Genomic DNA, 11,713 nt, shown 5'->3' with positions numbered 1-11,713 from the left:
GCAACAGAATGTCAGAATGGAGCCAACCCTCGGTGACGGTCTCCATACGGTTCCTGAGCCAGGCGGGTCCGCAGTATTCCAGGCCACTGCTGATGACAGCACAGCCCCGGCCTGGCTCATTGGCAGGACTTGGAAGAGCAGACCAGTCACTGGGGGCAGGAAATCCTCCCACTCACCTCCAGCAGTTACCCCAACACACACTCTGGGTCCCCAAGCCATGTCTCTTGCCAACCCCGCTAACACTTTCTGGAATTTGATAAGCAATCCCTCCAGGAGAGAGTGCGCATTCCATTCCGACATCTATCTCTGGAGTTTCCATGTGGAGATGGGATGCGTGGAATTCTCAGCTCGGTTGGTGACTCTTAAGCATTAAGCAGTATGGCAAGGGGTTTCCGCACGTGTCAGACACCCGGCTGACCGAAAGGAAAAGCGGACTGAGTTGCACTATAATAATAATCTTTTTGACACAGCGCCTCATACATCTTTGAGACGTCTCAAAGCGTTTCACAGAAATATGTTAAGTGAATTGACTGTATATTTTGTGGGCGAATGCAGCAGCCAATTGCTACAGCAGTGTCCACAAACATCGTGGAATTTTTTTAACTATTTTTCTTTTTTTAAGGGATATTACCCCAGAAAGCAATCCGCCAATCGACTAACAACGGGTTCCTACTTATGCTGGGTAAACAGAGATGGGTGGAGTAAGGAAACTTGCCTAAGGTTTCGTCCTGCCCAGGATTAAACCCGGGTCCTCTCGCTGTGAGTGCTCTGACCAATATACTACAGGAAGACAGGGGGGGGAGAGGAGAAGGGACAAGAGAAGGGTGAGTCAACATTTACTTCGTGATGTTTGGTTGTGAGAACCACATACTTGGCCCCCGAGTCATTGAGCAGGTCGGCCCACTGGACAGCATCAAAAAACTCAGCCGTGACATGGGAGCAAAGTCAGCGTAGCTGAACCCCGGAGGGTAGTTCTTGTCCATAAACTCCACATAGGGTGTCAGCTTCTGCTTTCTGCCAGTAATACCTGCGGGAGATCATAGTGCATATCAATAGTCAATCAATCATGAACATAGGAACAGTGTAGCCATTCAGCCCTCGAGACTGTTCCACCGATCTATAGAACCAATCATAACAAAATTACATTTGTAAGCCTTTCACTGGGGGGCTTCGTCAGGGTCTGAACAGTCAGGGATTAGGACCCCGGGGGGGGGTGGGTTGGACAGGGATGGCGGGAAGGGTGGCGGTAGAAGAGTGGCTGATATTTTTGAAGGGATTATTACCCCTGGAAAGCAATTCGCTAATTGACTAACGACCAGGTTCCTACTTCCTGCAAAGTAAACAGAGGTGTGTGGAGTAAGGAAATTTGCCTAAAGTCCTGTCACTGTAGGACTCCACTTTTTTCTTCCAAACACTGTTCAATACAAGTCGTTGCATTACAATTTACATTGATACAGCGCTGTTCATACTGCACCAGGCGCTGGGGGGGGACTGGGAGCCAAGGGGGAAAGATGACCAAAAGCGCGATCAAAGAGGTACGTTTTGTGACATGTCTTTTCATGTAGTGCTGACTGTGATCGTGACAGGTCTTAGGATCCAGAGCGATAGCCCTGAGCACCTCCCACCCCTCTCAGCTTCCTTATTCCAAAACAGCTGATGTGCTTTTTCATTGGGGGGAGGGGAACAACACTCAGGTTCACGTGATGCCTGACCATACACACACACACACACACATACCCCACCGCCAATCACACACACACACAAACACGCTCCTCGTATCACACACGCACAACAACAACTTGGATTTACACAGCGCCCCTCACGTGGGGGTAGCGTCCCAGAGCGCTTGACTGTGGCGGAGTTCGACGTCGAGCCGGTCGGAGGGGGTGACCATAGGCACGGTCGAGGAGGAAGGTCCTAAGGCGCGACCTGAAGATGGGGAAGGCGGGGGCAAGGCGGAGGGAATTGCGGGAGAGAGTTCCAGAGTTTAGATGAGAACGAAACCAAATACACACCAGAACCATTCGCTGCCATAGCTGGGGACTGAGAACACCCCCCAGTGGATGAAGACCCCAAACTTTGCTCGGTCGAACCATTCTGGTAGCGGCCGCGAGTCGATGGGACCCCAATTGGGGTCCGTCAGTGATTGACAGCTGAGGCTGATTGACAGTAGAGCCCAGACCTGGATCAGGCTCCAGCCCTGCATCCCGGGGGCCGTCAGCAACAGAGCGTCAGCCGCTACGCAGATGCCTCAGTGAAGGAGGAAGCAAGCAGGAAGAGGAAGGTCTTCTTGCCAGCAAAACAGTCCAAGTCCATCGCCTCTGGGTCCTACAGCCCACCAGGTTCTCCGTCAGCTCCGCAAATACGACAAAAGTAATCCTTGCATTTGATATCGCGCCTTATCAGGTCATTGAGAATACGTCGTATCAGGAATTGATTGTATATTTTGTGGGGCAAACACGGCAGACAATGGCGCGTGGCCGTGTCCCACAAAACAGTCGTAGATTGAGTGACCCAATTGTTTTTTGGAGGGATTATTATCCGCAGAAAGCGATCCGCCAATCGAGGTTTCTGTTGACAGCTGGTAACCAGAGGCGTGTGGAGGAAGCAGACTTGCCTAAGTTCCTGCCCCATGCGCAGTGAGCGTGCTAACCACGACGCTACAGGACTCCACTTTTATATTCGCTCCCTTGTCTCCTTCAGGACTCATCTCCTTTTTGACCTTGCCTTCAATCACCCTCCCTCCCCCTGCCCTCCACCCTCCCCGACCTCAACCCCCAACTCGGTCTGAAACATTGATTGTCCAACACCTTGGAACGTCCTCCCGACGTGAAAGGCGCAGTACAAATACAATTGTGTTGTTGTTGTTGTTGTTCTGAATTTATATCCCAAATGCTGTTCAATACAAGTTGTTACAATACAATTTACATTGATCCAGCGCTGCTCACGTCAGGAGGACGTCTCAAAGCACCTGACGCTGAGGGCCTGGGAGCCAAGGGGAAGATGGCCAAAAGCCCGATCAAAGAGGTACGTTTTGTGACATGTCTTTTCACACAGTGCTGACTGTGATCATGGCAGGTTTTCGGATCTAGAGCGATAGCCCTGAGCACCTCCCACCACCACACACACAATAACTTTCATTTATATAGCGCCCTTCACATGGGGTAGCGTCCCAGAGCGCTTCACAGTGGTGGAGTCTGACCCCGAGGCTGGGGGAGAGGAAGGGGAGAGGTGACTGTAAACACGATCAAAAAGAAAGATCTCCAGGTGCGATTTGAAAGTGGGGATGGAGGGGGCAAGGCGGAGGGACTGGGGGGGAGACTTCCAGAGTTTCAGGGCATAGTGACTGAAGGCACAGTCACCGATGGTGGAGCTGAGGGGAAGAGGGACAAATAGGAGGGACAAATATGGCATAGCACATGCTCCCCATATCACACACATAAGAATAATAATAATAATAATGATAATAACAATAATTGTAGTAATAATAATCCTTGCATTTGATATAGCGCTTTTGATATTACTGAGACGTGTCAAAGCTCTTCACAGAAAATACTGCAAAGTGAATTGAGTTTATATTCGTGGGCGAATTAAATAATTACGCACAGCAGCGTCCCATCGACAGCCATGGATTGAAGTGACCAATTTTTTTGTTATTATTTTTCTTCTTTGAAAATATTTGAAGGCAGAGTCGAAAAGGAGCGTCTTGAGCTGTGCCTTGAAGCAGGCAAGAGAGTGAGCGAGGTGAAGGGACTGTAGGATGGAGTTTCACAGGGTGGGGGCAGAGAGGATGAAAGCCCAGGCCCCCAATGGTAGGGTGTGCCGGGCTGGAGACATGGAGCAAGCCGGAGTTTGCTGAACGGATGGAGTGGGCAAGTTGATAGGGTCAGCAGGTCAGAGAGGTTGGAGGGCGTAAGGCCGTGGAGGGCTTTGAAAGTGACAATGAGGAATTTGAATTCTATCCTCTGAGGGATGGGATGTCAATGGAGCCGAGCGACGGTGGGGGGTGATGGTGGGGGATAGGACACGATCTAAGAATTGGGGAGACCGACAAGGAGGGAGTTTCCGTAGTAGAGCCTTCAGATGACGATTGTGTTTATGAAGGTTTCGGCGGCCTGAGGGGTGAACCAGTGGCGGAGTCGAGCAATGTTGCAGAGCTGGAGCAAGGCACCGCATTTTGCTGGCCTGAGCGGTGAGGTAGTGGTGGAGTCGGGCAAAGTTGCACAGGTGGCGGAGGCAGCGGGTAGTGCTGTGAGAAGAGAGGAGGTTCGAGGGATAGGAGGTGTGATATTCCTGGTTTAGGTGAGTAAATCCCAATGCTCGTCTCTCTCCTCCTTCCCCTCCCCCCAGCTCCCTCCCCCCCAACACATTGTCCGTGCGGTGTGAGCGGCACTGTGTGAGTGCGAGGCATTGTGAAGCTCTGAGTCGTGTAAGTGGCGTTGTATAACTGAGTTGTTCTGTACAGATTGGGAGCCCGGCTGACACACAGTGACTGAGCCAGGCTGACACACAGCGAGTTAGCCAGACTGACGTACAGTGACTGAGCCAGGCTGACGAACAGAGACTGAGCCAGGCTGGCGTACAGTGACTGAGCCAGGCTGACGTACAGTGACTGAGCCAGGCTGACGTACAGTGACTGAGCCAGGCTGACGTACAGTGACTGAGCCAGGCTGACGTACAGTGACTGAGCCAGGCTGACGTACAGTGACTGAGCCAGGCTGACACACAGTGAGTTAGCCAGACTGATGTACAGTGACTGAGCCAGGCTGACACACAGTGAGTTAGCCAGGCTGACGTACAGTGACTGAGCCAGGCTGACGTACAGAGACTGAGCCAGGCTGACGTACAGTGACTGAGCCAGGCTGACGTACAGTGACTGAGCCAGGCTGACGTACAGTGACTGAGCCAGGCTGCGTAAAATGACTGAGCCAGGCTGACGTACAGTGACTGAGCCAGTCTGACGTACAGTGACTGAGCCAGGCTGACGTAAAATGGCTGAGCCAGGCTGATGTACAGTAACTGAGCCAGGCTGAAGTACAGTGACTGAGCCAGGCTGACGTACAGTTACTGAGCCAGGCTGATGTACAGTGACTGAGCCAGGCTGACGTACAGAGACTGAGCCAGGCTGACGTACAGTGACTGAGCCAGGCTGACGTACAGTGACTGAGCCAGGCTGACGTACAGAGATTGAGCCAGGCTGACGTACAGTGACTGAGCCAGGCTGACGTACAGAGACTGAGCCAGGCTGACGTACAGTGACTGAGCCAGGCTGACGTACAGAGACTGAGCCAGTCTGACGTACAGTGACTGAGCCAGGCTGACGTAAAATGACTGAGCCAGGCTGATGTACAGTAACTGAGCCAGGCTGAAGTACAGTGACTGAGCCAGGCTGACGTACAGTGACTGAGCCAGGCTGACGTACAGTGACTGAGCCAGGCTGACGTACAGTGACTGAGCCAGGCTGACGTACAGTGACTGAGCCAGGCTGACGTACAGTGACTGAGCCAGGCTGACGTACAGTGACTGAGCCAGGCTGACGTACAGTGACTGAGCCAGGCTGACGTACAGTGACTGAGCCAGGCTGACGTACAGTGACTGAGCCAGGCTGACGTACAGTGACTGAGCCAGGCTGACGTACAGTAACTGAGCCAGGCTGCCACAAAGAGACTGAGCTACGTTGACACACAGTGACTGGATTTGAGAGGGAAAAGGGAGATTTCCAAACCAAGGGTATAAATTTAAGTGTAAGTAAGGTCAACTTCGATGGGATGATAAATATACTGACCACAGTAAACTGGGCTGAGCTGTTAGTGGGTAAAGCTGCAGAAGAACAACGGGAAGTATTGAAAAAAGTATTTGATACAATACAGAACAAGTACATACCCCTAAAATGCAAAAGCTCCACATCGTGTAGTGAAGCGACCATGGTCGACAAAAGAGGTTAGAGGCTGTATCGAGCTAAAGGAAAAGCTTACTCAAATGTAAGAAAAAGTGTGAATGCAGAGGACTGGGAGAACTATAAAAGTCAACAAAGGGACACAAAGAAAGTATTAAGAGGAGCATAAAGGGTGTGTAAAAAAAACTTCCGAGGGATATTAAAACCATTAGTAAAAGCTTTTATAAATAAATGAAAAGAAAGAAAATGGTCAACAGAAATGTATTGTCCGGTAAAGACAGATGTAGGTGAGAATATGACGAAAAAAAAAGGAAATGGCTGACTTGTTAAACAGATACTTTGCAACTGTTTTTAGAGTAGAGGCTGAGGACAAAATACCAGTCATACAGGGGAACCTAAAAATAAGTCAAAGAGAAATGCTTAATAAAATTAATATATATAACATATTGTCAATGGAGAAAATAATGAGACTCAAGATAGACAAATCTCCAGGACCTGATAGTTCCACCCCAGGGTGTTAAAGGAAATAGGAGAGGAAATTACATATGTATTGGTCTCTTTATTAAATCCCTAAAGTAATACGGATGTTGGGATGTGAGATGGTCGGTTGGACTTCTGTGTGTGAGTGGGAGATTTGCAAACCTGAGTTTATTTGACTTCAGACTGAGCTCATTCAGCCACACACCTTGTCCTATGCAAACACCCAGATATTGTGATAATGGTTAGACACACACTCAGTGAGAGCAGAGTTGGTAACATCCAGACTTGACAATACTAACCACCTGCTCACCAGATCCTTTAAATTCATTACTGCAACAAGGAGTTTTAAGAAGGACAGATTTCTCTATTTCAGCAGTTTTATTACAACACAAACCGATAAACAGTGTCCAATGTTGTGTGAATCCAGAGTATTGACTCTGTAGAATTACATTTTTAGAAATGTGAAAAATCTATTAGCCAATTTTGGGACAATGCAATTTCCAATAGATTCTTGGTTTCACCTATGTTTTGATAACCTATCACACCACGAAAGAATTACTTTTAGACGGTCAGTTAAAAGATGGATCATTATCAAATGTCTGTCTGGCTCCATGGACCTTGTTGTTTCAAGGACGTGACATTACGTTTAAACATTCCTCTTCCCGACATTTTTGGCTAATAAATTAAATTCTAAAGTTGTCGCGAATAATCAATATTCAAGTCATGGATCAAATTAAAGTGTTAAACATGGTTTGCTGTTTTACAAAGATTTGTGGGAGGTTCCGACAATGTGTCAGAATGACTTTTTACAACAAAGTACATGATGCTCCCACGTCTGGACATCAATCAGCGCCACGACGTTACAGTGACTACAACAAATAGCCCAATGCTATTGATTCGGATCAAGGGTCTCACTTTACAAGGAAGGTGATGGGATGTGCAGCACAATTACTAGGAATTACACAGGAATTCCATCTTACACCATCGTCAATCATCGGGAATAGTGGAAAGTATGGACCCAAATCTAAAAACCATGTCACTGAAAAGGTAAAATGTTGGGATCAATTGTTGCCATTAGTGCTAATCACAATTACATCAACACCGTCTCAGACAGCAACATTTTCCCCATATCATAGTAATAGGATTATACAGCAAAGAAGGAGGCCAATCGACCCCTTGTGTCTGTGCCGGCTCTTTGAAAAGTACTATCCAATTCAATCCCACTACCCAACTCTCTCCCCATAGTCCTGCAAACTTGTCCTCCCCAAATAAATATCTGCTTCCCTCTTGAAAGTTGTTATTTAATCGGCTTCCACCAGCCTTTCAGGCAATGCTTTCCAGATCCCCTCATAATTCTTCACTATAAAGTGCAGTGACCGTGTGTTTTGTGGGTCAACATGGCAGCCAATTGGAGACCAACAACGTCCCCTCAAACAGCCGCAAGCGAATTGGTCTGTTGCCCAGAACACAGGATGGAGCACCTGCTCTTGTATCTCTCCATCATCACAAATGACTCATTATTTTGCAAACCGAGTGTGAAACACCCCTCACATTGGCAATGAAAGCAGTCGGAGTGCTTTGCATATGTCACCGCTGCCCTCAGTATGTGAAGGGGATAAATACCTCTCATATTCAGACAACTTCATACAGTCTCTGACCAACGTGTCTCTGCGGTCTTTACAAGGCTTCCAGACTTCCAGAGACCATGTACTGCTTAGTGCTCGCTCTCTCTGTGCTGTTCATGGCTCAGGGAGTCACCAGTCGAGGTGAGTAAACCCCAATGTTCGTCTCTCTCCTCCTCACCGACCCCCTCCAGCCCTGCACTCCCCGCCCGACTCGCTCCCCACACATCATCCGCGCGGTGTGAGTGACGCTGTGTGAGTGTGAGCTGTTGTGAAGCTCTGAGATGTCCGTGTGGTGTGAGCGGCGCTGTGTAACTGAGAGTAACTGTGCAGTTACAGCTATAGGTGGAGCTGGAGTGGTGATACGAAGTTCGTCCCGGCATTGTGAATGGCGTGGAGGAGTTTGCGCGGATTCGTGTCTGACAACACAGAGACGTATTGGATTTTGCTCTGATGTTGGGGGCATTTGCTGCAGATAAAGAAGGCAAAGCTGAGGCAGCGGAATGGAGCGCTGTCTGTCACCAGCGCAGGAGAAAGGATGGGATTGTCAATGTCTCAGCCACCGGCCTCCTGTAGCTTGTAACCCACTCCCTGAACAACAGGGCGGAGGGCAATAAATAAATATCATTCATCTCATGATCAGTCTGGTCTTTGTGTTTCTGAGAAAGAGTGTGAGAGAGAGAGAGAGTGTGAGAGAGAGAGAGGTCACTGAATCCATGAGTGTATGTGGCCACTGCTGTTCGCAATCGGCTGCCACATTTGACCCAAACAATGCACAGTCAATCCTCTTTACAGTATATATTGTGAAGCAATTTGAGACGTCTCAACAACGAGATAATTCACTATGTCAAATGCAAGGGTTATTATTATTATTATTACAGCTCTCGCAGGTCAGCTACCGGACAGATTAGATACAGACATGGGTGAGCATCACACCACACACCATGTCTCGCCAGGCTCCACTGGTTCCCTATTGCTGAAAGCATCAAGTTCATGATCCTCGCACTCGTTTTCAAATCCCTTAATGACTTGGCACCACCCTATCTCTCCAAACTGCTTACAACTAACATACAGCCCTCCACCTCCGCTCGACTGGCTCCTGGTTGCCCATTGTTCTCTCCGTCCCACCATCCACTGTGCCCCGAAACTCTGGACCACTCTTCCTCTATCCCTCCGACTTGTCCCCTCCTTCCCCACCTTCAGGTCCTGCCTGAAGACCTTCCTCTTTGACTGTGCCTACGGTCACCTCCCCCTCCCCACGGCTCGGCATCGTGTTCTGCCTCTGATAAGCACTCTGGGACATGATCCTACGTGAGGAGCACTGTGTAAATGTTGTTGAGAAGTAAACCTCCATCTACACTGCGCATCCAGCACTCCAGGCCGTCACTGTGTACTGCGCAGTCGTGTAGCTCCAGATTCACCGGACATTTACAGCGCGATCAAAATTCTGCACCGTCTTAAACAAAATCCTCAATTCACTGGCGCAGTAGTAATGATGGCACCTCTGAGTCAGAAGGTTGTGAGTTCCAGTCCCACATCGGGAGTCGCCGTGAGGGAGGAGGGAGAGATAGAGTCGAAGGAGTATAGGGGGGGGATGGGTGGGGAGTGGGTCATGAGGGAGAGGTGATGCGGGGTTAGCGGTGGATGGGCAGAGGTGGCTGAACATATCCCCTCGAGTTTGGATTCGAGGAAGTCCAGCATCTCCTTACAGTTGAAGTTTGAGGGGAGGATGGGCGAGGCATGGGATGGTGGACGGAGGACATAAGAGCATAAGAACATAAGAATTTGAAGCATTCGACCCCTCAAGCCTGCCCCGCCATTCAATAAGATAATGGCTGATCTATTCTAATTCCACCTACCCTCCTTATCCCCGTATCCCTTAATCCCTTTATCCACAAGAAATCTATCAATCTCAGTTTTGAATATAATAACAATAATCCTTGCATTTGATATAGCACTTTTCACATCTTCTCGACATCTCAAAGTGCTTCACAGAATAGACTGTAAAGTGAATTGACCGTATATTTGTGGGCGAAAGGCAGCAGCCAATTGCGACCAGCAGTGTCCCACAAACAGTCGTGGATTGAAAATGACCGATTTATTATTGTTTTTGCTTTGAGGGATTATTATTAGGCGTGTGGAGTAAAAAAACTTGCCCAAGGTTTCGCCCTGCCAGGAACTGAACCCAGGTGTCTTGCTTGCAAGGCGAGTACTCTAACCATTGAGCTACAGGACTCCACATGTTCAAGGACATGTTCAAGGACTGAGCATCTACAGCCCATACCCCTAATTTTAAGACTGTGACCCCTGGTTATAGTTTCTCCAACTAGGGGAAAATGTCTCCAACTACCTATTCTGTCGTGTCCCTTAATAATCTTATAGATTTCTATAAGTTCACCTCTCATTCTTCTATATTCTAGAGAATATAGGCCTATATAGTACATCCTTTCTTGAATAAGGAGACCAAAACTGCACACCATACTCTAGGTGTGGTCTCACCAGGGCCCTATACAGTTGCAGCAAGACTTCCCTACTCTTATATTCCAACCCTTTAGAAACAAATGCCAACACACCGTTAGCCTTCTTAATTGCTTGCTGTACCTGCAAACTAACTTTTTGTGACTGGTGTACAAGGACACCCAAGTCCCTTTGAACGCTAACACTATCCAGTCTCTCCCCTTCTAAAAAATAATCTGCTCTACTGTTTTTGCCACCGAGGTGGATGACCTCACACTTCCCTACATTATACTTCATCTGCCGCCTATTTGCCCACCCCCCTAACAAATTTCGATCTTGTTGCATTTTTTTTAATGTCATCCTTGGTGTTTACTCTCTCTCCTAGTTTAGTGTCATCCGCGAATTTGGATAGATTGAGTTTGATGTCCTCATCTAGATCGTCGATGTAGATTGTAAATAGTTGAGGCCCGAGCACTGATCGTTGTGACAGTTAACTAGTCATATCCCGCCAATCTGAGAAGGACCCGTTTATCCCTACTCTTTGTTTTCTTCCCGTTAGTCATTCTTCAATCCACGCTAATATATTCCCCTTAATTCCATGGACCCTAATCTTGTGGATCAACCTTTTATGCGGCACCTTATTGAATGCCTTTTGGAAATCTAAATACACTACATCCACTGATTCCCCCCATCTAATCTACTTGATATGTTCTCAAAAAAATCGAAAAGATTTGTTGAGCATGAAATACCTTTTGTAAAGCTATATTGACTCTGTCTAATCATATTGTGATCCTCTAAGTATCCCACTACGACATCCTTAATTAAGGATTCTAGAATTTTCCCTAGCACTGATGTCAAACTAACTAGTCTATAGATCCCCATCTTTTCTCTCCCACACTTCTTAAATAGTGGTTTGACGTTTACGATCTTCCAATCAATAGGTACTGTTCCAGAATCCAAAGAATTTTGGAAGATCAGACACAAGGCCTTCACTATCTCATGAGTTACCTTTTTTAAAACCCTAGGATGCAGATCATCAGGTCCAGCAGACCTGTCACTTTTTAATGCCAACAATTTCCCTAGCACCAATTGTTTGCTGTTGTAAATTTTCCGAAGTTGCTCCCTATCATTAGCCCCTTGGTTCATCTCTATTTCTGGTTTGTGGTGGAAAAGAGAAGTCTGGGGTTGTCCTTTGCCTCCAAGATAACTTGGAGTAGAAGGAGGATTTGGCAGAGGCAAGAGTGCAGTGGTAGGTCTT

At 47.9% G+C, this 11,713-nt stretch overlaps 1 protein-coding gene and 1 long non-coding RNA gene across 3 annotated transcripts; one reads left to right on the top strand and one right to left on the bottom strand.

Moving 5' to 3' along the window:
- Window positions 1-940: 940 nt before the first annotated feature.
- Window positions 941-2,266, bottom strand: LOC103174079 (plasma alpha-L-fucosidase-like). The gene is made up of 2 exons (XM_042333323.1): window positions 2,016-2,266; window positions 941-1,027 (listed from the first exon to the last, which is right to left on the bottom strand). Exons 1-2 carry the CDS (start codon window positions 2,204-2,206, stop codon window positions 946-948), a joined length of 273 nt encoding a protein of 90 aa, XP_042189257.1. The 5' UTR covers window positions 2,207-2,266; the 3' UTR covers window positions 941-945.
- Window positions 2,267-4,039: 1,773 nt separating this feature from the next.
- Window positions 4,040-8,634, top strand: LOC103187030. 2 transcript variants are annotated; one of them, XR_006084938.1, is made up of 2 exons: window positions 4,040-4,302; window positions 8,332-8,634. It is a non-coding gene; the product is annotated as an uncharacterized LOC103187030 (long non-coding RNA). The 2 variants fall into 2 exon arrangements; XR_006084937.1 differs by lacking the exon at window positions 4,040-4,302 and adding an exon at window positions 7,838-8,142.
- Window positions 8,635-11,713: the final 3,079 nt, after the last annotated feature.

This window comes from Callorhinchus milii, unplaced genomic scaffold (assembly GCF_018977255.1).
Source record: "Callorhinchus milii isolate IMCB2004 unplaced genomic scaffold, IMCB_Cmil_1.0 Scaffold3, whole genome shotgun sequence".
Lineage (NCBI taxonomy): Eukaryota > Metazoa > Chordata > Chondrichthyes > Chimaeriformes > Callorhinchidae > Callorhinchus > Callorhinchus milii.
This window is presented reverse-complemented; position numbering and strand designations above follow the sequence as displayed.